This window comes from Acinonyx jubatus, chromosome B3, assembly GCF_027475565.1.
Source record: "Acinonyx jubatus isolate Ajub_Pintada_27869175 chromosome B3, VMU_Ajub_asm_v1.0, whole genome shotgun sequence".
Lineage (NCBI taxonomy): Eukaryota > Metazoa > Chordata > Mammalia > Carnivora > Felidae > Acinonyx > Acinonyx jubatus.
Genome location: NC_069386.1, coordinates 60,717,079 through 60,742,736, shown reverse-complemented (window position 1 = coordinate 60,742,736; position 25,658 = coordinate 60,717,079). Strand labels below are relative to the sequence as shown.

Sequence of the window (25,658 nt, the reverse complement as noted above, 5' to 3'; positions counted from 1 at the left end):
AATAAACCTACATATATATAGAAAACTAATTTTTGACAAAGGTGCAAAGGTAATTTTAGAAAATAACAGTCTTTTCAAAAAAGGGTACTGGAACGATTGGCTATTCTCATCCAACAACAAAACAAAACAAAACAAAACAACAAATGCTGATCCATACTTCACATCGTGTACAAAAATTAAGTAAAAATGGGTCCTAGACCTGAATGTAGGCTGAAATCATGAAGCTTCTAGAAGAAAACATAGGAGAAAACCTCTGTGACTGAGGAAAAAACTTCTTGATATCAAAAGTACAATCCATAAAAGAAAAAAATGTATAAATTTTACTTTATCAAAATTAAAAATGTCTGCTCTTTGAGACATACTTTAAGAGAATAAAAAGACAAATTACAGACTTGCAGAAATATTTGTAAGCACATATTTGAGGAAAGATTTATATCCAGCATATATAAAGAACTCCCAACACTGAATAATAATAAAACAACCCAATAAGAAAATGTGCAATAGATATGAACAGACATTTCACCAAAAATATTCAGGCGGAAAATAAGGACATGAAAAGATCCTTAACATTCTTAGTCATTAGAGAAATGATAAAACCAAAAATCTTCCAATGGCTTTTCCTCTCATTTCAGAGTAGAAGCCTGAGTCTCTTCAATGATCTACAATGACCTCCATGATAGGCCTACCCGACTACATCTATCTTTCTCCTTGCTCCAGCTACACTGATCTTGCTATTCCTTCAAGATCCTGGCACGTTCCTATCTCAGGGCCTTAGTAGTTCTTCTTTTTTCTGCCTAAAAAACATTTCCCTCAGATACACACTGCTCAATCCTTCATCTCCTCAGGCCTTTGCTCAAATGTCACCATTTCAGTGAGGCCTGTCCTAAATACCCTAAAATTGTAAAACCACTCTCTTCACACACTCTTTCCCTTTTTTCTATTTTTTTTCTCCTTAGCATTTGGCACCAGCATACTATATTTTATACTGATTTATCTTATTTAGTGTCTGCTTCCTATAATGGAGCTCAACGAGGGCAGAGATACTACACTTCAGTATCCTCAATGTCTGGTATATAGTACACCCTAAAATATTAAATAAATAAATGAATCACAGTATTTTATCTTAATTCAGAGCCTAGAAGCAATGGCCCTGCTGAGCATTCCATACAGAACCTTGACTCACAGTTACGTCAACTCTGAAGAGCTCTAGACCACCAAAGAGCTAGCCTAGACAATTCAGAGCCCCAGTACTTACCTGATGGGCTATACTTGAGGTGATTCAGCAGAGAGGTGGTTGGTGACTCAGGGACAGGAGAAGTAGGCTCACATATGTTTAGATCTTCACCTTTCATTTTATCCATCCTTGTTCTTTCTGTATTTAGACTATGCTTACAAAAAACAACACTCAGGTGAACTTGTTCTTTGTTTGCTGATGCCTTACACAGATTTAGCCACACATTGATTTAAAGGTGCCATCAAAAGATAGAAGAAACATCTATTTCTTCTCATTTCTATTACCTCAGGCCATTGAGGAATTATTTAGATCATGAATTAGAGATAACGCTTTCTACCCTAATGTGTACATTTGGGTAAGATAACAATTAAGAAAATTACTCCATCATACCTAACAGAAGATGCCTTTTCTCTCTCTGCACCTTGCTCCACTTCATCCAGCAGTTCCACTGTAAAATAACCAAATGGATTCCAACAGAGGGTCCAATCTGAAAGCAATTAACCACTCCCCTTCCACCCACAGTCTAATGAGGTATCACAAACAGTAATTGGAAATGAAACGTTAGTCCATAGAGGTCTTCATCAGGCAGCAATAGAGCAGAAAAGCCTACCCAAAGTACTGAAGATACCTAGTATCTCCCTGCCAACCTAGCTTCCTTGGTCATTTAGAAGGAATAGAACGCGCTCTACATTTTCTCTTTACCCTTTTGTTCCAGGGCACCTTGGTACTTCTGCAGATTGGTTCCAGAGATTTTCTTTCCTATTCATTCCCACCACTGATACATCTTTCCTCACACTGTGTACTCTTTGGATGTTTTCTCTCAAATCATTCACAGATCTCACAGACTGCTGCCTTAATAAATAGTTCAGTGACAGTAAAAGCAGTAAAAGCTAGACTAGAAATTACCAAAAAAATATGAAAGAAACCTTTCACAGATTCTGAAACAACTTATTTTTAATCTAACAGTGCAGGCAATATTATTATTGATTCTAAGATGTACTTTTTAAACAGCTCTGAAATTGCATATTATTTATAATAAGTGCACATGACAGTTTAATTGGCAGCTTTTTCTTTCTTAGGATGTGAAAAGTAATAGTGCACGGGGGCACCTCGGTGGCTCAGTCGGTTGAGCGTCCGACTTGAGCTCAGGTCATGATCTCGCAGTTGACGAATTCAAGCCCTGCGTCGGGCTCTGTGCTGACAGCTCAGAGCCTGGAGCCTGCTTCATATTCTGTGTCTCCCTCTCTCTCTGCCCCTCCCCTACTCATGCTCAGTCTCTGTCTCAAAAATAAAGATAAACATTAAAAAAAATTTTTTTAATAGTGCACTTTATAATTAATGGCATTTTAGAGTCAATTAAGTATACATAGGTACTAGTCAGAGAAAATCCACTAAGGGGCCATACTATGTTCCAAATGTCTCCTTCCCCTGCACTATCTAGATGTGTTGAGTCTTGGGCAGAGAAAGTGAAAGTCATTGAAAATATTGAGTAGTCAATTATTATTCTTCATTTTATTTTATTTTTTTAATTAAAAAAAATTTTTTTTAATGTTTATTTATTTTTGAGACAGAGAGAGACAGAGCATGAACGGGGGAGGGTCAGAGAGAGGGACCGCGAGATCATGACCTGAGCCGAAGTCGGCCGCTTAACTGACTTAGCTACCCAGGCGCCCCTCATTTTATTTTATTTTTTAAATTTAATGTTTACTTATTTTTGAGAGAGAGAGAGAGAGAGAGACAGAGCATGAGCAGCAGACAAGCAGACAGTGAGGCAGACACAGAATCTGAAGCAGGCTCCAGGCTCTGAGCTGTCAGCACAGAGCCCGATGTGGGGCTCGAACTCAAGAGCTGTGAGATCATGACCTGAGACAAAGTTGGATGCTCAACCAACTGAGCCACCTAGGGGCCCATTTAAATTTATTGTTTGTTTGAGGTTTTATTTAAATTCTAGTTAGTTATCACTTTAATAATTCTTATTCAAAGTGCTTTTCAGGAAGAGTGGAAAAAGGCTCAATCCGTGGCTGACTGAACCACAGGGAAAAGAAGGAGAAGACTGCCCTTTGAACTTAAAAATTATGAAAAAACGCCAAGTCTTGAGAAAGGATTTAGGAAGAGATGAAATCCACATGTACAGTTCACAAAGCTGGTCAGTGGTTAGCCCTCTCTTGAGTTAGGGAGATAGTAGTAGTGATTCCTTTGCCTCTCTTTGCAAACCCATCCACAGCCTAGCTTTGATCCAGGGCAAAGGCTAATAGAACACAATTAGGAATCCCACTACATAGGGGCACCTGGGTGGCTTAGTTGGTTAAGCATTTGACTCTTGGTTTTGGCTCAGGTAGTAATCTCACAGACTGAGCCCCGTGTCAGGGTCTGTACCGTAAGTGCGGAGCCTGCTTGGGATTCTTTCTCTCCCCCTCTCTCTCAAAATAAAAAAATGAACTTTAAAAAAGGAATGTAGGGGCACCTGGGTGGCTCGGTCGGTTGGGCGTCTGACTTCAGCTCAGGTCATGATCTCGCGGTTTGTGAGTTCGAGCCCCGCACTGAGCTCTGTGCTGACAGCTCAGAGCCTGGAGCCTGGAACCTGCTTTGGATTCTGTGTCTCCCTCTCTCTCTGCCCCTCCCCTGCTCATGCTCTGTCTCTCTCTTCTGTCAAAAATAAACAAACATTAAAAAAAAGAAAGGAATCTAGTTTCAAAAAAAAAAAAAAAAAAAGAATCCCACTATGGGGCACCTGGCTGGCTCAGTTGTTAACGTGTGACTCTCGATCTCAGGAAGTGAGTCTGAACCCCATGTTGGGTGTAGAGATTACTTAAAATCTTTTATTTTTTTTAAAGAAAAATCCCACTACTACTACCACCATCACAGCCATTACAAAAAGGTGTTCAAGGGACAGAGAGTGTTTATAGTAGCATACTCAGTGAGAAAGGACAGATAGCTGGCTGCCTTGAAGTAGGGCTAGATTGGCAGTCATTAATTTGGTGAGACTTTCATCTCTCTCAATTCTACTCTCACAAAACAAAGTAATCTTTCAAACAGCAGTAATCTGTCATCTACAGGAGTCCTTCCCTTTCCTCATATCTGCCCCACTGGTAAGAAATGAACAGCTCCACGAGGTCCCCGATCTCCCGTTCTCCCCACATTGATCTTTACTCTTCCTTGGAAGGCTTTCTGCTTTAGACTTCTTGAAAGGAGGAACAGTTCTTGCTCCCCTTTTCTCTTATCCTATTTGGCTTTTTGGAAGCACACTGACCAAAAGAGCTTCCATATCTACTCTTTTTTTGGCAAACAAGTGGACCTACTCTTGCTAAATGGATTTGCTGGCAGAAATGAAGAAGAGAGCTGCAAAATAAACAAACAAAAACGCCAAAAAACAGAAGAACAAAACAAAAACAAAATAAAAAAGAGCTTCTTCTTGCAATTCCAAAATCCAAAAATCTCTGAAAACCAAAAATTGTATCTCTTTTTGGCAGCAAAACCTGAACTGACATACTATTTATATTCCTATTTTATCACTTAGGAGGATTATCTGCAGTTTTCCGGTTTTATTACAGAGTTGTTCCCAGACCCACTTCCAATGTTAATGTAATATTAAACAGTATCTAGTTGGCGTTAGGGTTTCCAAAAATGCAGAATTGTGAATTCTGAAACATTTGGTCCTCAGGTTTCAGATAAGGGACTGCAAATGTACTGTGAATCTGTACTGTTAAATTTAATTGCTGAGCAACATTCTTTTCTGTTCAGATTCCTAACTGCCTACTGGCTGAGTCTCTAGTAACAAGCAGTAGTGGTTCTCACACTGTAAAATTAAGATGATTAAAATTCTCTAGAACTGTTCTGTTCATAGTACCCTCCGAGAAAGTAAGATGAAGGTCAATTCTCAAATACCAACTTTAAGGGTTCATAAACGCAGGGACACCTGGGTGGCTCAGTCATTTAAGCATCCGACTTCGGCTCAGGCCATGATCTCATGGTTTGTGAATTTGAGCCCCGCATCAGGCTCTGTGCTGACAGCTCAGAGTCTGGAACCTGCTTCGGATTCTGTGTCTCCCTCTCTCTCTCTCTCTGCCCCTCCCCCATTCACACTCTGTGTCTCTCTCTCTCTCTCTCTCTCTCTCAAAAATAAACATTAAAAAATATTTTTAAAATTCATAAATGTAATATTAAAGGCAATACAACATCTCATATGTTTTCAAATGTTGGAATGAGGTGGAGCCGTGAGTTTACTGCTATGCAAATCCCAATCCCTGCAGTCAGGGAACATGCACCTCTCACCGTTCACAATCTCGTGCCCAAAAAACATCTTCACTCCTGGAACACTTCGACCAGTCTCCACATTCTTCACTGTTACAGAAAATGATTCATTTAGTTATTAAAAAAGATAATATTTTCCTAAAATTTTAAGAAAATAATGCCCCCCAAAAGTGCCATATCTGAGTTTTATAAAAATCCTCAAATTATTTTCCCCCAAGAAATGAAGAGTCAATAATAAATTACAAAGCTATAGCCTTGTAACAAGTGGTATAAAGAACAGATTGGGGGTGCCTGGGTGGTTCAGTTGCTTAAGCAACAAACTCTTGGCTTTCGCTCAGGTCCTAATCTCATGGTTCGTGAGTTTGAGCCCTGCGTTGGCCTCCACACCTGGCAGCACGAGGCCTGCTTGGGATTCTCTCTCTTCTCTCTCTGTCCTTCCTCTACTCACACTCTCTGAAAATAAATAAATAAACTTAAAAAAAAAAAAAAAAGAACAGAGGGAACAATGGTCCAAGAGGAACTTAAAGGGCAGTGGTAGCAGAGTGAATTTAAACTTCTCCCAAGAATTATTCTAAGGCTCTTGAGGCTAAGGACTATCTATTTATTATATTACTATTGTTTTTTTTTTTTCCACCTAATTCTGGATAAAATTTTAAGGCAGTTGAGTACTTCTAGAGTCCACACCCTGTTTCCTGTCATGCTACATGCTCACAAGTACTGGTAAGGACAATAATCCAACTGCTGGCTCAAATACAGAGCTCTTACGTGAGTAGATAGGTGAGTTAGGGAAAAGTTTAGATGTCATGTCTAAAAAATGATGTCGCTTTTCTAATTTTTTTTAATGTTTATTTTTGAGAAAGAGAGGGAAAGACAGAGCATAAGATGGGGAGGGGCAGAGAGAGAGGGAGACACAGAATCTGAAGCTGGCTACAGGCACTGAGTTGTCAATGTGGGGCTCAAACCCACATGAGATCATGACCTGAGCCAAAGTTGGATGCTTAACTGACTGAACCACCCAGGCATCTCTGGTGTCACTTTTCTAGACGGAAGTGCTCCCAGCAGTTGTATATTTCCATGCTGCTCAGCAATCCAAAATAATCGAGTTTCACCCTCACTATTCCACTGAATATATTCTTACTGAGGTCAAAAATCACCAACTGCCTATTTTTCAAATCTAAAAAAAAAATGTTTATAGTCTTATCACCCTTGTCTCCCATGTATCCTTTGACAATACTGTTCTCTCCTTTCTTTGCCTTATAGGACACACTTCAAGTTTAGTTCTTTTCCTACTAATTTCCTAGAGCTATCATACTGAGCATACTGAAGTAGGCACCATGCTAATTATTTGCCCACATTTGACTCTCCAGTAACATAGCAAGAGAGGCATTTCATTCTCTCTGTTATGGAAGAATGTGAGACTCAGAAAAGTTAAATAACTTAAGGTCACACTACTAAGAAAAGACAGGGTCAGGATTCAAACCTTGGCCTCAGTTATTTTAATACACAACTCCTAACCAATGTTACGCTGTCTCCCTCATTTGCTCCTCCCAATCTCTTTACCCGCCTCTACCACCTCGGACATCCTGACACCATTTTTTTTTAAGTAATCTCTATACCTAATGTGGGGCTCAAACTCATGACCACGAGATCAAGAGTCATTTGGCTCTTCCAAATGAGCTAGCCAGGCACCCCCAACATTCATTATTTCTACAACATGGATTATTTCTCTCAGTTCCACTCACATTTCCTAGGAGACTGACTGTAACATTCTCAAACTGAAATCATTACCTCCTCCCAGTAGAACCAACAAACTTTCTCTTCCCATTTCTATCAATTAATAATAGTACTATACGTGTAATCTTCTGAGTCAGTCATAAATGTAGGAGTCATTTTCCATTGCTCTCTATCCAATTGATTACCAGGTTACTTATCCCATCTCTTATGTATTCCTAGAATCTGTCTCTCTCTTTTCCTTTCCTTGCTGAACCTTAGCTATGACCACTATCATTTTCCCTTTATTGGATCCCTTGGTTGTCAAACTAGTTCCCTGTCTATGCTCTCTGCCTATAGTTTCTCCCTACTTCAATCCTTCCTGCCGTCATAGTGAAAATACTCCTGCTTTGTTCAAATAGTATACAAAATTAGTAAACAAGTGTCAAGAAATACGTTCAACTTCTTTAGAAATATTTTATAAACAGGCCAAAATGAAACAGCACTTTTTACCTATAAAACTAGCAAGAATTTAGGAAAGAATACACATCAGCAATTTTTTAAAAATATCCAATGTTACTGAGTATCACTTGCACATAGCTAGTACTGAAGTAGAAAGGCACAACCCTTTAGAAAAACTATTTGGAAATATGCATCAAAAATATTTTTTTTATTTTTTTTTTCAACGTTTATTTATTTTTGGGACAGAGAGAGACAGAGCATGAACGGGGGAGGGGCAGAGAGAGAGGGAGACACGGAACCGGAAGCAGGCTCCAGGCTCTGAGCCATCAGCCCAGAGGCTGACGCGGGGCTCGAACTCCCGGACCGCGAGATGGTGACCTGGCTGAAGTCGGACGCTTAACCGACTGCGCCACCCAGGCGCCCCGCATCAAAAATATTTAAAATATCTATAACTTTTACCTAGTAATTTCACTTGTAGGAACTATTCCTAAGAAAATAATTATAAATTATAACAAGTATTGGAGCACCAAGTATTGGCTTAGTCACTTAAGTGTCCTACTCTTGATCTTAGGGTTGTGAGTTCAAGCCCTACATTGGGCACCGTGCTGGGCATGAAGTCTACTTAAAAAAAAATGCGTATATATATGTATAAGTATACATATACATATATATATAATAACAATATTAAATTGTACTTCATAATGTGTTACAATGTATATATAATCTACAAATAAAAATTTTATTTTATAATTATAAAATACACTAAATATTTTTATTTTATTTTTTTACAAAATGTTTATTTATTTTTGAGAGAGAAATAGAGTGACAGAGAGAGTGTGTGTGTATACACAGGGCACAGAGACAGGGAGACAGAGAATACGAAGCAGGCTCCACACTGCCAGTGCAGAGTCTGGCACAGGGCTTGAAATCACAAACCATGAGATCATGACCTGAGCCAAAATCAGATGCTTAACCAATTAAGGTACTCAGGTGTTCCTATAGTAAATATTTTTAAAACTATACTGTAAAATGTTTAGCTATTAAAATCCTCAACAAGATATTAGCCAACTGGATCCAACAATACATTAAAAAAATTATTCACCAAGACTAAGTGAGATTTATACCTGGGATGCAGGGCTGGTTCAATATCTGCAAAACAATCAATGTGATTCATCATATCAATAAAAGAAATGACAAGAACCATATATCCTCTCAACAGATGCAGAGAAAGCATTTGAGAAAATACAGCATTGTTTCTTGATAAAAACCCTCAAGAAAGCAGGGATAGAAGGATCATACCTTGAGATCATAAAAGGCATATATGAAATACCCAACGCTAATATCATCCTCCAGGGGGAAAAACTGGGAGCTTTCCCTCTAAGGTCAGGAACAAGACAGGGATGTCCACTCTCGCCATGGTTATTCAACATAGTATTAGAAGTCTTAGCCTCAGCCATCTGATAACACAAAGAAATAAAAGGCATCCAAATCATCCAGGAGGAGGTCAAACTTCTACTCTTTGCAGATGACATGATACGCTACATGGAAAACCCAAAAGATTCCACACAAAAACTGCTAGAACTGATTCATGAGTTCAGCAAAGTTGCAGGATATAAAATCAATGCACAGAAATCACTTGCATTCCTATACACCAACAATGAAGCAACAGAAAGACAAATCAAGGAATCAATCTCATTTACAACTGCACCAAAAACCATAAAATACCTAGAAATAAATCTAACCAAAGAGGTGAAAAATCTATACACTGAAAACTACAGAAAGCCTATAAAAGAAATTGAGGAAGACATAAAAAAATGGAAAAATATTCCATGCTCCTGGATAGTAAGAACAAATACTGTTAAAATGTCAATACTATCCAAAGCAATGTACATATTCAATGCAATATTTATCAAAATAATACCAGCATTCTTCACAGAGCTAGAACAAATGATCCTAAAATTTGTATGGAACCAGAAAAGACCCCAAATAGCCAAAGCAATCTTGAAAAAGAAAACCAAAGCAGGAGGAATCACAACCCTGAACTTCAAGCTGTATTACAAAGCCGTAATCATCAAAACAGTATGGTACTGGCACAAAAACAGACACTCACATCAATGGAACAGAATAGGAAACCCAGAAATGGACCCACAAACATATGGCTAACTCATCTTTGACCAAGCAGCAAAGAATATCCAATGGAATACAGTATCTTCAGCAAGTGGTGCTGGGAAAACTAGATAGCAAAATGCAGAAAAATGAACCTTGACCACTTTATACACCATACACAAAAATAAACTCAAAGTGGATGAAAGACCTAAATGTAAGATGAAAGACCTTAATGTAAGATACATCAAAATCCTTGAGGAGAAAGCAGGCAAAAACCTCTTTGGTCCTGGCCACAGCAACTTCTTACTCAACACATCTCCAGAGGAAAGGGAAACAAAAGCAAAAATGAATAACTGGGACCCCATCAAAATAAAAAGCTTCTGTACAGCAAAGGAAACAATCAGCAAAACTAGAAGGCAACCGAATGAATGGGAAAAGATATTTGCAAATGACATATCACATAAAGGGTTAGTATCCAAAATCAATAAAGAACTTATCAAACTCAACACCCAAAAAACAAATCATCCAGTGAAGAAATGGGCAAAAGACATGAATAGACACTTCTCCACAGAAGATACCCAGATGGCCAACTGACACATGAAAAAATGCTCAACATCACTCATCATCAGGGAAAAACAAATCAAAACCACAAGGAGATACCACCTCACACCTATCAGAATGGCTAACATTAACTCAGGCAACAACACATGTTAGCGAGGATGCGGAGAAAGAGAATTTCTTTTGCACCGTTGGTGGGAATGCAAACCGGTGCAGCCACTCTGGAAAACAGTATGGAGGTTCCTCAAAAAATTAAAAATACAACTACCCTACAACCCGGCAATTGCAGTACTGGGTATTTATAAAACGGACACAGGTATGTTGTTTCAAAGGGACACATGCACTCCAATGTTTATAGCAGTGCTATCAACAATAGCCAAAGTATGGAAAGAGCCCAAATGTTCATCAATGGATGAATGGATAAAGAAGATGTGGTGTGGTGCGTGTGTGTGTGTGTGTGTGTGTGTGTGTGTGTGTATTTTACACAGCAATTAAAAAAAATGAAGGTATTATGCTAAGCAAAATTAGAGAAAGACAAGTATCATATGACTTTACTCATATGAGGACTTTAAGACACAGAACAGATGAATACAAGGGAAGGGAAGCAAAAATAATATAAAAACAGGGAGGGGGAAAAAACATAAAAGATTCTTAAATATGAAGAACAAACAGAGGATTACTAGAGGGTTTGTGGCAGGGGGGATGGGCTAAATGAGTAAGGGGCATTAAGAAATCTATTTCTGAAATCACTGTTGCACTATATACTAACTTCGATGTAAATTAAAAATAAATAAATAAAAATTAAAACAAAACAAAGCAAAACAAATAGACTCTAAATTACAGAGAACAAACTAATAGTTACTAGAGGGGAAGGGATGGAGGGGTGGGTTATTTAGTTGTTGGGGATTAAGTAGTGCACTTGTCATGATGGACACTGGGTTGTGTATATAGAATTGTTGAATCACTCTATTGTACACTTGAAACTAATATAATACTGTATTTTAACTAAACGGAATTCGAGGAATAAAAAAAAATGAAAAAAAAACTTTAAAAAATAAAAGAAAAGAAAATATTTGGCCATTAAATTGGAGTTTCAAATAATCCCAGCAAAAGCTTGTTATTGTGTTAACTAAAAAAAGCATATAACATACCTAACTTACTATGTCAACTATATAAAATCAGTATAATTAAAGACTATATAATTAAAGTCTATATTTTATCTAGACTGAACACTTTGTTGAACAATTATGTGGCATATCCTGATTGTTGTCCATTCAACGCCATTTATTCAGGCTAGCAAACTGCTTAGTCTCTCCACAAACAGGAGTGGTTTCTTGGACCTCCAGGGCATCTCTTTAAGGGGATTGACTCAGCTGGGAGGAACACTGCCCTACCTCTCTGTCCTCTTCCTCCTGTAACTTCTACCAGCCATCACATGATCTTGAGGTTTGAAGGCATGGGCTAAAGATGGCAGAGCAGAAAGATGAAAAATCTGTATCTCCCTCAACTCTGGGGAGAGTCACAGTAGCACTGGGATGCCTGTCTTCTTTTATATAAGAGAATAAACTCCTAGTTTGAGCCACTGGATTGAGTTTGTTTCTAGTAGCTGAGCATTGTTCCCAACTAACACAGGATTAAACATTTCAGGCAACAAGCTTGAAAACTTAGATGCCTCCTACTTAAAAAAATCTTTCAAATTATGGTGCACCTCGCTGGCTCAGTCGGTAAAGCATGCCATTCTTGATCTCGGGGCTGGGAGTTAGGCCTCATATTGGGCCTAGAGCCTACTGAAAATTAAAAAAGAAAAAAGTCTTTCAAATTGTTCCTCATTGCTTTCAGAAGTGTCCAAATGCTATGATATGCTAAGGCCTTCTGATTAGTCCCATGTCTACTTCTCCACTCTTAAGTCTCACTACATCCTCATACTGAAATTTACTTAGGTTTCCTGAATGCACCAAGTTTTCATGTCTTTACATTTTTTGTACATGCTGCTACTTTCTGCATAAAACTATGGTTCTCTCAAAGTGTGGTTCCCCGACTAAGCATCAGCATCACCAAGAAACTTGTTAGAAATACAAATTGTTGGCCCCCACCTCAGACCTTAAGAATGAGAATCTCTGGGAGGGGGGCCCAGGAATCTGTGTTTTAACAAGTCTTCCAGGTGTTTCTGATCCACAGCTAAAGTTTGACAACAACTGGCTTGAAACACCTTCCACTCTTTTCCCACCTAGCTAAATCCCACTCACCTTTGGGACACCTTCCCTACTATCCTAACGCTACCACTCCTAGATCTAAATTAACTGAAACTTTGGGGCACCTGGGTGGCTCATTCAGTTGGGCATCTGACTCTTGATTTTAGCTCAGGTTATGATCTCATGGTTTGTGGGTAGAAGCCCTGCACTGGGGTCTGTGCTAACAGTGCAAACCTGCTTAGGTTCTCTCTCTCCCTCTCTCTCTGCCCCTTCCACACACACAAGCTCTTGCTTTCTCAAAATAAATAAATAAACTTAAAAAAAATTAACTGAACCGTTTGTGTTTCCATGGCATCTTGTGTTTCCCTCTATCAGAAGAGGATATCATACCGCATTATAGCTTTCTGCTTGCTTATCTGTCTCCTTACTAGACTCAGTTTTTTGAGGACAGCGACCATGTAACCCTTATCTATATCCCTGGTATCTGTCATAGTACCTGCAATAAATCAATAAAATATTATCAATATCAAAATAAATCAATAAAATAAACTATCAATAAAATATTACTGAGGGATGCCTGGCTAGGTTAGCTGGAAGAGCACACAACTCTCGCACTCGTGGTCATGAGTAGAAGCCCCATGTTAGGTATGCAGCCTACTTAAAATAAATTTAAAAAGCAAAATTAACAAAAAAAACACAAATGATTATTGAATGAGTTACTATACTGCAAAAGTCTGGTATAGTCCCACCCTAGTCCACAAAGGTCTATTTTAACTTATAACATGGCTTAAGAATAACACTAATCTCTCAAATGCCACGTATACAAGCTTCAATTGTGAACTTGAAACTTCTTTCAGGGAAACAACTATCCTAGCAAGTCAATATTCTAGCTGAATAAAAACAATATATTGGACTTTCAAGGTGAACACATGTAGGAACTAAGAGGGTGGTATACCCATAGAGGGCATGGAAATTCTGAGTCCCTTCCCACATAATTTTGCCAATGCATCTCTTCTATTTGGCTGTTCCTGAGTTGCAACCCTTAAAATGAACAGAATTGAAGCTGGGAGATATAGAGGCTACCTTGTAACCATGATGATGACAGATGATCACCGAGGTGGCAAAAGCACAAGGCACCTGGTCCCTCCTGGCATCTTTGAGTCACTGCACTATTCCTCAGCAGCCTATCTCTACACTTGTTTTTGCATGAGAAAAATTAATTTGTGAATTTGTCTGTTGAAGCCAAAAGTGAATCTACCTTTGTCTTTGTGAATTTGTCTGTTGAAGCCAAAAGGAATTCTATCGAATCGAGTGATGATTTTTAATTTCAAGACACATATGGAAAGAAATTAAAAAGTACCCAATGAAAAAAGAATCTACACATTGAAAAATTTCACTATCATGTAAACAAAAGTATAGAAGTGGGGACAAGCCAGCATATATAGCCATGTTTTCTGTTGGGGAAAATAGCATTCTAATCTTCCTCCTACCTCTTTCCTAGAATAGGAATGATTCCCTCCCAGTTGCTAATGAAGCCCAGAGCCATCACCCAAACTTAGCTATTAATCTCTTAAAAAGCAGAAGATGATGAGAAATAAAATGAGACCTTTCTTCAGGACAACAATCTTGTTAGGGTCCACATGCTGGAGTACTCCCTCAAAGATGCCACAAACCAATGTGAGTTTCACCCTTCTCCACAAAATCTGATTGAGGAAATGGTAGTCGCTGCTGGGATCCATGCTATTTGATGGAAAGGCAGTCTTCAAACAATCTTCTTTAAGTGTCCAACCACTTGAAAATAAAAGAGATCTATGATTTTAAAAATATTTTGGGGGGAATGAGGTTATTTTCCCTTTTCTCATACCTGGAAGGAACAAGAAAAATAAAAACACGAGAGTAATTCAGTTTTGCTCACTCATCTTTTTAGAATAATGGGGAAAGGACCATTGCAAGCACCAACTCTAATTTATACATGGGAAATTGAAAACCATAAAACTTCAGGCAAGGTTTGGGTTCTTGGTCAATATGAGGTAATACTACCTTTCATTGCTTAGCTAAATGGAACAAGCAGAACATTTAGAGGCTTTTAAATGGCATATACATTTATCTTTTTAACACCAACCAACCAACAAACCAAAAATTCTTAAAGAGCAAATGGAAAAAAACCAAAAAACTGATATTGGCAAAATACTTGCCAATACATGCTGCCATAACTGCTCACCCAGAAATCTCTGGGATCTAATTTCTCCTGGTCTCTTCTACATTAGTAACATTTCCAGAATTTGGCAGTTTTACTAACTAAACCGTTAGAACTATTACAATTTTATGCATGACCAATCCAGCTGCCATGTCAGAGCAGTTGAAGAGAGACAACACTAGATCAGAGAAGAGCAAGTCAACCATGGAAACTACCCACTGAGACTAGAACCTTGGCCTCATGCTAAGTCGTCAAAACCTTAGGTAAAGCTTAAAAGCGTAGATACTAAGTGACAGTGGTCAGAATTTGGTTCTTCCGCATCTCAAAGGGGTTCTGTACAAAGCAACACTCAAAGGGTGGGGAGGGGGTGAAAAGGCATTGAAGCCACAGGAAAAGAACTGGTTCACCGGAGAGGGTGTACCAATTTAACGGATGGCTTAAACATTTTCCAGAAAACAATGTCATAAAAATAAAATGCAAAATTCCTCATTGTTAAGGCAAAATAAAGAACTTCAAGTAAATGGCGGACCATACGCTGAGAATTTAATCTCGCCCGCCGATAGATTTTCTCCCCCGAAGAGAAGTTTGGGAAATCCTGTCCCAATTTCACGCAAATGGTGACTCCCTCGAGCTTCATTCAGTCTTGAGCTAAAAAAGAATGGGCTGCTTTTACGGAAGAACTCTTGGACAGTTTTACGCTGGCGTTGGCGGTTACCAAAAGACAGTGCCGAAAACAAACCGAAAAACGCGGCGCCGAACACCCACACCGAGGACCAGACGCCAGCGGGACGCAACCAGGGGTGCCTGCTGTTTCCCAAGGAGCCAATCGGCACGCAGCCCTGAAGCTGACTCCCCAACGTCCCCAGCGGCCAGGAGGTGAGAGGGACTCCAGAAAAAAGGAGGTGCAACTCCCAGCATGCAGTTCTCAAGAGACACACCCTAGCGTTGCCCCAGGAGACGTTTTGTCTATATTTTTGTTTCTCTCTGCAGTCCCTGCCACCTGTGGGTGGGATTTCCACTTTTTGAGTTCTGCGAGAAACGGGTTGCCTACGCTGCCTGCTTCAGGTTAGCTTGTTGTAAAACTGTGGGTCGACGACGTTGCCCTTTTAATGGCGGTCGCTAGAGCCAGAGTGGCATTGCCTTTTTAAGGCCGGTAGCATCATGCTTCCGGGGGCGTGGTCTGCGCTTAGGAATACCCGGCCCTGCGCTGGGCTGATTCATTCCGGGGCTGGAGCTAAAAGCTTCAACGTCGACTTCTGCGCAGGGTGCAGCCTCGCTCCTAATTGGTTGGTCCTCGGACCGCCCTCCTCCGCTCGCCACCTCTGGGTTCCCTCCCTGGTCCGCAGTGAGAACACTGCCCTCTCGTCTCTTGACCCTTGGGCCTCTCTCCCTTCCCTCCCTCTTTCCCGTCGCCGCTGTCGCTTCAGGCGCCCCTGCTCCCGGAGCAGCTTCCGGCTCGGTGATGGGGTCTCGGGCTTCCACGTTATTGCGGGACGAAGAGCTCGAGGAGATCAAGAAGGAGACTGGCTGTGAGTTCGGGTAGGGGGTGGGAACGTGGCCGGGCGCCTCTGGCTGGTCTCAGAACCGAGGACGGCTGTCGTTGAGGTCTGGAGCTGGGGTGCCCAGAGATTGCCGGGGTCCTGGGCAGCCTCCAGCTCTGGAGCTTTGTGGCCGAGGGCTGGAGCCGTGGGCTCAGGCTCCTGTGGGGCTGTCCTTTCCCCTCAAGACGGGAGTCCCCATCATCCTCAGAGCACAGGCACCGCTCTTTTCTTCCTGCTCATGAAAGCGCCCCCCGCCCCCAACTCCTTTGCTTTATCCTACATTGCACCAACCTCGAATTCAGGAGCCCTGGATGGATCCTGTAGAAAACATACTCCGTTCCTGTGACGGTTCTGGGCAAGCACTTAAAACCACTGTCGACTATGAGAAATCACAAATAAATTCTTTCCACAACTGTAAAAATAAGTTTAGAAAGCAAGATCATGTAGCAAGGCTTTGGAAGACGTGACCTAGTGACAGGAGACCTTTAAAGAATCAGGGATCTGAGAGTGTGAGACTTCTTTCATTCTGGACCTGTGGGGAAAAAAGCACGGATACTGTGACCATCAGTTTTTGCTTACACTGAAGACGTTTGTTGTTCTAATTTCAGATATATTGATTTCTACTACGCTGGTGTACTTTATGCATTTGGTATGGAAATTGGATGTGCTCCAAAATCTCAGTGTAAATTTGTACTAGGAACTGATTTTTTATAGTCCAGTCTCTTCCTCATTAACCAGAACATAGGGTCAACAGGGCTTTGGGGATTCAGAAGCTCTGTGTAACACCATCACACTTTTTTTTTTTTTTTAATGTTTATTTATTTATTTAGAGAGAAAAAAGAGAGAATCCCAAGCAGGCTCCTCATTGCCAGTGCAGAGCCTGACCTGGGGCTTGAAGCCATGAACCATGACATCATGACCTGAGCCGAAATTAAGAGTTGGACACTTAACTGACTGAGCCACCCAGGTGCCCCACACATTTTTGTATAGCTCTTGATAATGCATAGAATATTTTCTCCATAATCCTTTATGACTCGTGTATTTTACATGAGTTATGTGTTTGAGCTCGGTCTCTTCATAACCTGTCTTTGATAATGAGGTGACCAGTAAGTAACTCAGTGGCCCATAAACAGGTAATGTTGAAGGATTCTTGGGGGAACTACAGAGTTACTCAAGCAATGGTAGCCTGAGAGAAATTGAATGCTCTCCTGTGTTTTCTGACAAATTTAACTGTCGAGAATCTTCAAGTTGGAAGGGATGTTATCTAGCTGTTGTCAGATTGGTTTACTGCTTTCAGCATCCTCTATCATATGGCCAATAGTCTCTCCATAAAGACCTCTAAGGATGATGAGCACACTACCTACTGATTTTGGGTGAATGACAGAAAGTAGTTAGCTGGTTATAATGTGTAATACTTGTTTGGCCACTTGACCTTATGGTTATTTTATGACTCAATCAGACTCCCAAGAGTAGAAATACAGGCAATTTGGAGTCAGCAAACATTTTATTAAATTTTATGGCCTTGAGCTCTGGCCACACTTAGAAATACTGGAACTACTTTAGGTCTAAGGTGACACCAGAATTAAAGCATTCATACTTAAAATAGAAAGTCACATAATGAGGAAATGTAAGCCATAGTGTGGATGAGAAAAAGCTATTTTTGCCTCAAGATGAAGGGAGCACTAATCCCATTTGGGTTTATTTACATTTGACCAAATGGAAAGGTCCTGAACTGCTATAGAACTGTTCAATTATTTTACTGTGTGGCTTGTGGAGAAACAGAACTACATATTCCTGTAAGAGCTGTTTTCCTAGTTGCCAAAAAGTGAATCAAGCCTGACTGAGATTCTCAACCACAACCAGTACAAATGTACCTTGAACCAGAAAGCCTAATGAAACAACAGGTTACTGACTTTTTGCATTATCTGTATTTGTACTATGCCAGATACTCAAAGCAAATACCGACAAAAGATGCCTTTAAGAGTTATGATTAGCATTATGACATAATGTAGCTGAAATTATGTGCCACCCACCTCCAGCAGTCAGAGAAGACGAGTCTGTGGGCTGGTCTTGGGGAGGACAGGAATTGGGCCCTGATGAATGCATGAACGGATTAGATTTAGGTAAATTAACCTAGGGCATTTTGGGTGGCTTCCAAGAGCATTGTCCCTCAGCCTGCTACAGAGGCATTCCTCTGCCCTGGGAGTTGAGCCGTCAGTTTATCTGGTTAGTATCTAACAGCAGAGTTGATTTTTAAAGCAGTAATTTTAGCATGATGCAGAAGGTTTAGATGACTAAAAACAGATACCTGAGGGTGAAGTGGAGAAGTGGAATTTGTCCAATTTTTGTCTGCTTCTTGTTCCATTAAGAGTTTGAGGAACTATCAATCAGAAACACTTTCAAGTTAAGGACAAGTAGTAAGGCATTTCACTACTTCCTTTGCCAGTAAGAAAATGTAGCATAACTGAGGAAAACTGACTTTATATTCAATATGAAAGGTTTGCATTGGAATTAATGATTATATTTAAACATATTTTCCAGAAGTCTAAATTGATTAGAATTCAAGTGTAACTGGTTTAGCCGGTATTTGAAATTTAATCTCTTAAATGTCTGGCAAACTAATTCTAGGTAAGAATTACCTGTTAACTTCATTTTGTCATCTTCAAATGAGAATAATAGTACCTACTTTATAGGATTCCTCTGAGGACTAAATGAAATAAATTATGTAAACTACTTAGAATAGTGCCTGATAATTGAATTACCAGGTGAGTGTCAGCTGTTATTTTGAACTGTAGATAAGAATCATCTTATTGGGAAAATATTTGCATGTGCTAGTATAAAACTATGTGTAGAGCTATGTAAGTGGGGAGGTGATAGCATTGTATACATTTCCTATTTTCAGGGGACATTGGTCTAGGAATCGAGTACAGATGTTATTTTCTCAACTCTATAGAAATAAAACTTTTAAAGGAATAGAAATCTTGACGTTTCTAACAGTTTAAAAAACACCGTGTAAAACATTTATGGGGCCCATAGGTGGCTCCGTCTGTTGAGCATGTGACTTCGGCTGAGGTCATGATCTTGAGTTTTGTGAGTTCGAGCCCTGCCTAGAGCTGTCTACTGTCAGTGTGGAGCCCACTTGGGATCCTCTGCCCTCCCCTCTCTGCCCCTCCCTGCCCCTCCCACACTCATACTCTCTCTCTCTCTCTCTCAAAAATAAATATTAAAAAAACAACGACAATAACATCCTTAGGGGCACCTGGGGGGGGCTCAGTAGGTTCAGCGACCAGCTCTTGGTTTCGGCTCAGGTCATGATCTCATGGTTCTCGAATTCAAGCTCCACATCTGGCTGACAGCTCAGAACCTGACAGCTCAGAGCCTACCTGGGATTCTCTCTCTCTCCCTCTTTCTCTGTGCCTTCCCCATTCACTCTGTCTCTCAAAATAAATCAACAACAAAGTACTGACTTGAAAAAAAAAAACTTTAAACCATTTTGTGTTGGGGGGTACCTGGCTGGCTCAGTCTGTAGACCATCTGGCTATTGATCTTGGGGTTGTGAGTTTGAGCCCCACGTTGGGTATAGAGATCACTTAAATAAATAAAGCTTTATAAAATAAATAAAAATTAAAGAAGAATAAAGCATTTTGTGTTGTCATAAAACATTTGCTATATATTTTTTTGTTCTGTTACCTTCTTTCACAGTTCCACATTTTCATAAATTAAAACTCAGTTGAATAAAACTTGTCATGGGGGAAGTCACAAGGGTTTTGGGAGTTTCTGTAATCTGCACACTTAGTTCTTTTAACTGTAGCAATAAACTGGCTGTGGATTGCTTAAAACCATCTTTTAAAAATAGCCACTTATCTGTGAGAAACAATTCATACCAATGGAGTAGTAATGAATGCACATTAATTAATTTTAGGGAGAGAGAGAGAGAGAGCAAGTGCATGTGCTCAAGCAAGGGAGAGGGTCAGAGGTAGAGAAAGAGGATCTTAAGCAGATTCCATGCTCAGTGTGGAGCCAGATGTGGGGCTCAACCTCAACTGAAATCAAGAGTTGGACACTTAACTGATTGAGCCACCCAGGCACCCCACAGTCATTTTAGTCTCTAGTTCCAGTATGTGTCATGTGGTATGGGGAAGGTGTGGAGGCTGGTGAGGTTTTCTTTGTTTGAAAAGGTGTACTGGTAGGTTTTTCTGTATGGACAAAGAGCACAGCATGACAAAGGCAATTGCTTGAGAATAATTTCCTGGGCTAGAATCTAAGTGAAAATTCAACTTCATGCCGTTGCCATCTAAGGATGCAAGACCTCTTCATGGCCCTCACCTGCCAAGCCTTGTCGCCTGAAGGTGCTATCTTCTGGTTCCTGTTGAAATTGAAATGCACATATAACTAACACTTTTAGCTGGTTTGAGGTTCAGTAATTTGTAAAGCTCTGTATTTGCCCCAACCAACTTAAACAGTAGTGTAATGAACATCCATATACCTTCCACCTCAATTCAACAGTAACATTAAATAAATAAATAAATAAATAAGTATAAATAAATGTATATGTATATACATATATATGTATTTATGGGTTTTTTTTTTGTGGGTTTTCTTTTTTTGTTTGTTTGGGGTTTTTTTGGTGAACGATTTGAAAGGCAGATATTACTCCTCACTGCTAAATATTTCTGCATGCATCCCCTGAGGTTAGGGATTTTTTTTCCTATGTAACCTCAGTACTATATCATACCTAAGAAAAATTGACAACAATTTTATCATATTATCTCCCATTTACTCCATATTCAAATTTCCCCAATTCTAAGGTAGAGGTTTTTGTTTTGTTTTTTTTAATGCCTTTTAAGTCTCTTGTAATCTTCAGGTTCCCTTAGAGAGTAGGCCACCTCTTGAAGTCCTCTGGTCAGGGGAAATGGAAAGTGTTGGAGTGTGGAATGTTCAGAAGGAATGGTTGGAGTTCAGACTTAAACTTCTCAATCTTTCATCTGGAGTTACCTTTAGTTGCACTAGAATGCTTTACCTAGGTTATCAGTCTGTTCTTCTGCATTACAATTTAGGATAAAGGCAAGGGAAAAATACTTTCCTTATTCCCTTTTCATTTTATTCTTCCCTCTGTCTCCTGCCTAGTGCTTGGCCTTGTCTCTGAAATGCCTTCCTCCTTTAAGCATGAGGCAGCGATGATAGACAGGTTTGTAGTCAGGAAGATTGGCAGGGTCTTTCAAGTAATTTTTCAACAACATAAAATGATTAATGCCCATTAGTAGAGAAAAATACAGCTTCATTCAAGACATGACCATGTACACAGCCTTTTCTGAGAGATCAACTCCAGAGACTTCCTTTGGGTTACCAAGAATTGGTGCAGATTTGGGGCACCTGTCCTATTAGCCTAGTGCCTTCTGTTGAAAATAGTTTCCTGGAAACTTGTCATGCCTTCGTTTGTGGCAGTTCCAATTCCTTTCTGCTTCTTGAAGTTGCTCTGAGCTCTCCACCTTGGAGATTGCTTTATATTCTGTGTCATGGTGTATTTAGCACCTAAATTAAAGCTTGCTATCTCCCCCCCACCCCCCCCCCCGCCCCACCTCCTCTCTCTTCACCTCCTCCTCCTCCTCTTCCTTGTTCTTCTCCTTCTTCTTCTTGTTAATAAACATTACTTCTGAAGTTTAGGAGACAGATTGTGATCTGACCATACTGAGTTATGTTAGAAGTTGATATTTGGCTGTTTTTTTTCTCCGCTGATTTCTATACAGATACATTTCTCCTGGAAGGTAGCAGTTTTATGGTAGACGAAAATTCATGAAATGTTCCATATTTTTAAGGAAACCAGCCATAAGCTGATCTTTTTTTCTGAAATATGGGATGTAATACCATACCAAAATTTACTAAGGGAATTTTCAATATTACACTTTTCTTTTTTTTTAGTGTTTGTTTATATTTGAGAGAAAGAGAAACAGAATGTGAGCAAAAGAAGGGGAGAGAGAGAGAGGAAGACACAGAATCTGAAGCAGACTTCAGGCTCTGAGCTGTCAGCACAGAGCTCTACTCGGGGCTCAAACCCATGAACTATGAGATCATGACCTGGGCCGAAGTCAGATGCTTAAACCATGTGCCCCTCAAAATCCTACTTTAAAAGGTTTCAATGCTCAGTTCTTTGAGATGATCTATGTTGGAAAGATGTCTGATAGCTCATTTGTTAGGTGAAGGAGTTAGACTAGATGACAACATTACTGCCAGTTTTAAAATTGTGTTAATAGCTATACATACTTACATATACATACATGGAATTTCAAAAAGGATTTACAAAAAATTGGTAATAGTGTTTGCTTCTGGCAAGGAAGACTGGGGAACTTGGTTGTGAGAACGGAGACTTTTCATTGTGTACACTTTTATACTATTTCCATTTTTATGATAATGTGTGCGGATTATTTTCTCAAATTAAAAAAAGGGGTACTTGGCTGGCTCAGTCTGAATAGCATGTGACTCTTGATCTTGGGATTGTGAGTTTGAGACACACGTTGGGTGTAGAGATTACTCAAAAATAAAATCTTAAAAAAAAAAAACTAGTACAAAAAGAAATACAATTGAATATTTTCCTTGTTTAAGGAAAGTAGTCTGAAATATATAGTACTCTAAGTACTAAAAACTGATCCAGTGGACTAGATATTCTGCACTTCTTAAAAAGGACTCTAAAGCAATATAGAAAAATTATGAGTTAATAAATGAAAAGTTATTACAACTAGTAAAGTGTACAAGTGGCTGATATTAGATGGTATATAAAGAAATGAAAACAGTGGTGTTGGGATTGTGAACAAGTTTTGTTCTTTAAAAAATCTTTGAGGAAAGTTAGTCATTCTTCAACTGACTTGTTTTTGTTAAACTTAAAGGGAACTTCAGTTCCAGAGCAACCTCTGAGGCCCGTGGCCAGAGCCCGGGTAAACAGGTCAGGTTCCTGAAGAAAATGGCTATGGCTGCCAGAGTCAGGAGAGAGGTAGAGATGAATTAGTGCAGCAGCAATACTGTACTTTCAGGTTCACGACGTGAGGATGATGATGATAGTGCTTAACCTGGAGTGCTTACCTTGTGCCAGACACTTTGCCAAACACTTTCCTCTCCGGGATGAGGTTAGTTCTCCTGACAGCCCCTTTTGCTCGCCCCTCACTGGTGGACAGTGCTGCCACGAACGGAGTCAGGGTGTCAGCCTGGCCCCCACCAGAAAGCACCGGCTGGCAGGAGGTCCCCAGCCGCTTCCTCAGTGCTTGGACCTCTGCTGGCCCTGCGCTGGCTGGGGTTGATTCTCTTTTTCTGCTCTCTAGAGAGCTATTACCCGAGAGCCCAGTTTGGGTGAAACCTGATGCTGAAGAATTCAAGCTGCCCCTAGTGTGTCCTCTCATCCTAGCTCTAGGCCACTCATTTCCTGCTTCTCCCGCTGTGCCCCGGTTTGCTTTGTCCCATTGTTCCTAAAACTGCAAGCAGATTTTGTTGAGCTGGGGGGAGGAGGACTACTATCAGAACTCCTCCAGTCACCCCTTTAAGCCCCTGAAAGCACAACCTAGGACAAAGTCCACACTTGCCACACCCTTTTTGGCTCTTTTCTTTTCTCCTTTGATAACTCTTACCTATTTTTCCCCTGCTACCTCCAATCAACCAGGAAACAAAACTATTTCCCAGAAATTCCTATTGGCATTTTCAAATTCTTACTGTGTACCTGCAGTTATTACCTCATTTTAATTGCCAGCTCGTGCTTGAGGTAAAAAATGACGAGCACAATAGCTTCCTTGCAGATGTCGTATGATGATAAGCTGAACTTTTTACAGATTGCCTAATTTGCTTTCTCAGAGCCCATTCCTTTACTGGAAACTCAGTGGAGCTCTTGCAATCACAGAAAAGAGGCTGACCTGACCCTGTGGTCTTTTACCTAAATGTCAGTCCTGAGGGAAAAGAAAGCTGCTAATGCTTTGTGCAGGAGAAAACCAGATTTTAAAAATAGAATCTGCCCCAGGGTGCTCAGCTGGCTCAGTCTGTGGAGCATGCACCTCTTGATCATGGGGTTGTGAGTTCAAGCCCCACACTGGGTATAAAGATTATTTAAAAATAAAATCGTTAATAAACTAAAACAAAAAAAATAAAAACAGAATCTGTCCCAGTCTTTAATTCAGTACAAATTACCGACCTGGCATTGCCAGCCCGAAACATCATACTGATTAATAGGTATGTGTTTTCAATCAAACCATGTGTTTTCATAGTCTCTGAGTCAGGTGAAAAGGTGAAAGTTTCACAATTTCTTTTTTGTTGTTGTTCTTTTTGTTTTATCTTAGAGAGAATCCCAAGTAGGCTCGGGGCTGTCAGCGCAGAGCCCAATACAAGGCTTGATCCCACAACCATGAGATCATGACTTGAGCAGAAATCAACTGAGCCACCCAGGCACCCCACAGTTTCCTTTTAAACTAAATTTGGCTTTGTTTTGTTAAATCCTAACCACCTGACATTTAATATATAGTCCTAATGAAGACTAGGCTTCATTCCTGAGAGTCTATTTTGCTCTTGATTTATGTACTTTCTAACTCCATTCTTTTGTTAGCTTTTAAAATTCCTGTTTTGACACTAGAAATGAGTTACAGTTGAGACACATCCCTATTTACTCTCTTTGAAGTATATGGTGCACTTGGTTTCTGAAGGTCCACACTCGAGTTGAGTTTGAGTGGAGGGTGACTTCTCCAACTAAGACTAATTTTGTCTTCTTTAGTTTCCCACAGTCAGATCACCCGCCTCTACAGCCGATTCACCAGCTTGGACAAAGGAGAGAATGGGACTCTCAGGTAGGCAGTTCCGTCTGTATTTCCTCTTTATTTTTGGGCAATGTCTGAACAGGGCAGAGGTAATAGGCATCCAGAGTGCAGATAGGAGGGACAAGTTCTTCACTGTCTTTGGGCACCATCGATTCACAAGGGAGTTAAATAAGCAGAACAGTGGCTTTACATTTATCACTAGGTGCTTGTTGCTTTATTCTTAACTTCTGTTGGTTTGGGCAGCCAGCCTTCATGCTGCTCCTAGGAACCACCTAGGTGGTCTAGATTGTTTTGTCCTCTCTTCTCATTTCCCAATCCAACCCTATAACCCTAGGGTACATCAGTTTATTTATATTAATGTTAGATAAGATGTTCAATGTTTCAGTCTAGAGCAGTGGTTCTCCGGGCTCCTGGGTGGCTCAGTTGGTCTGACTTCAGCTCAGGTCATGATCTCACAGTTCATGAGTTCGAGCCCCACATCGGGCTCTGTGCTGACAGCTCAGAGCCTGGAGCCTGCTTCACATTCTGTGTCCCGCTCTCTCTCTGCCCCTCCCCCACTCGCTCTTGCTTTGTCTCTCTCTCTCTCTCTCTCTCTCTCAAATGGATAAACATTTAAAAAAATAC

The 25,658-nt window shown here is 40.1% G+C and overlaps 2 protein-coding genes across 2 annotated transcripts in view; one reads left to right on the top strand and one right to left on the bottom strand.

Moving 5' to 3' along the window:
• The window catches only part of EXD1 (exonuclease 3'-5' domain containing 1), a 36,969-nt gene extending 21,165 nt beyond the window's left edge, over positions 1-15,804 (bottom strand). The window contains exons 1-4 of the mRNA XM_053224149.1: positions 14,120-15,804; positions 5,507-5,575; positions 1,625-1,682; positions 1,256-1,383 (exon numbers count right to left, since the gene is read on the bottom strand). Of these exons, the coding sequence (XP_053080124.1) occupies positions 1,256-1,383; positions 1,625-1,682; positions 5,507-5,575; positions 14,120-14,252 (388 nt within the window). The 5' untranslated portion in view covers positions 14,253-15,804. The remainder of the gene's footprint in view (positions 1-1,255; positions 1,384-1,624; positions 1,683-5,506; positions 5,576-14,119) is intronic.
• A 130-nt stretch (positions 15,805-15,934) lies between these two features.
• The window catches only part of CHP1 (calcineurin like EF-hand protein 1), a 45,747-nt gene continuing 36,023 nt past the window's right edge, over positions 15,935-25,658 (top strand). Inside the window, exons 1-2 of the mRNA XM_015064912.3 lie at positions 15,935-16,239; positions 24,992-25,064. Of these exons, the coding sequence (XP_014920398.1) occupies positions 16,173-16,239; positions 24,992-25,064 (140 nt within the window). The 5' untranslated portion in view covers positions 15,935-16,172. The remainder of the gene's footprint in view (positions 16,240-24,991; positions 25,065-25,658) is intronic.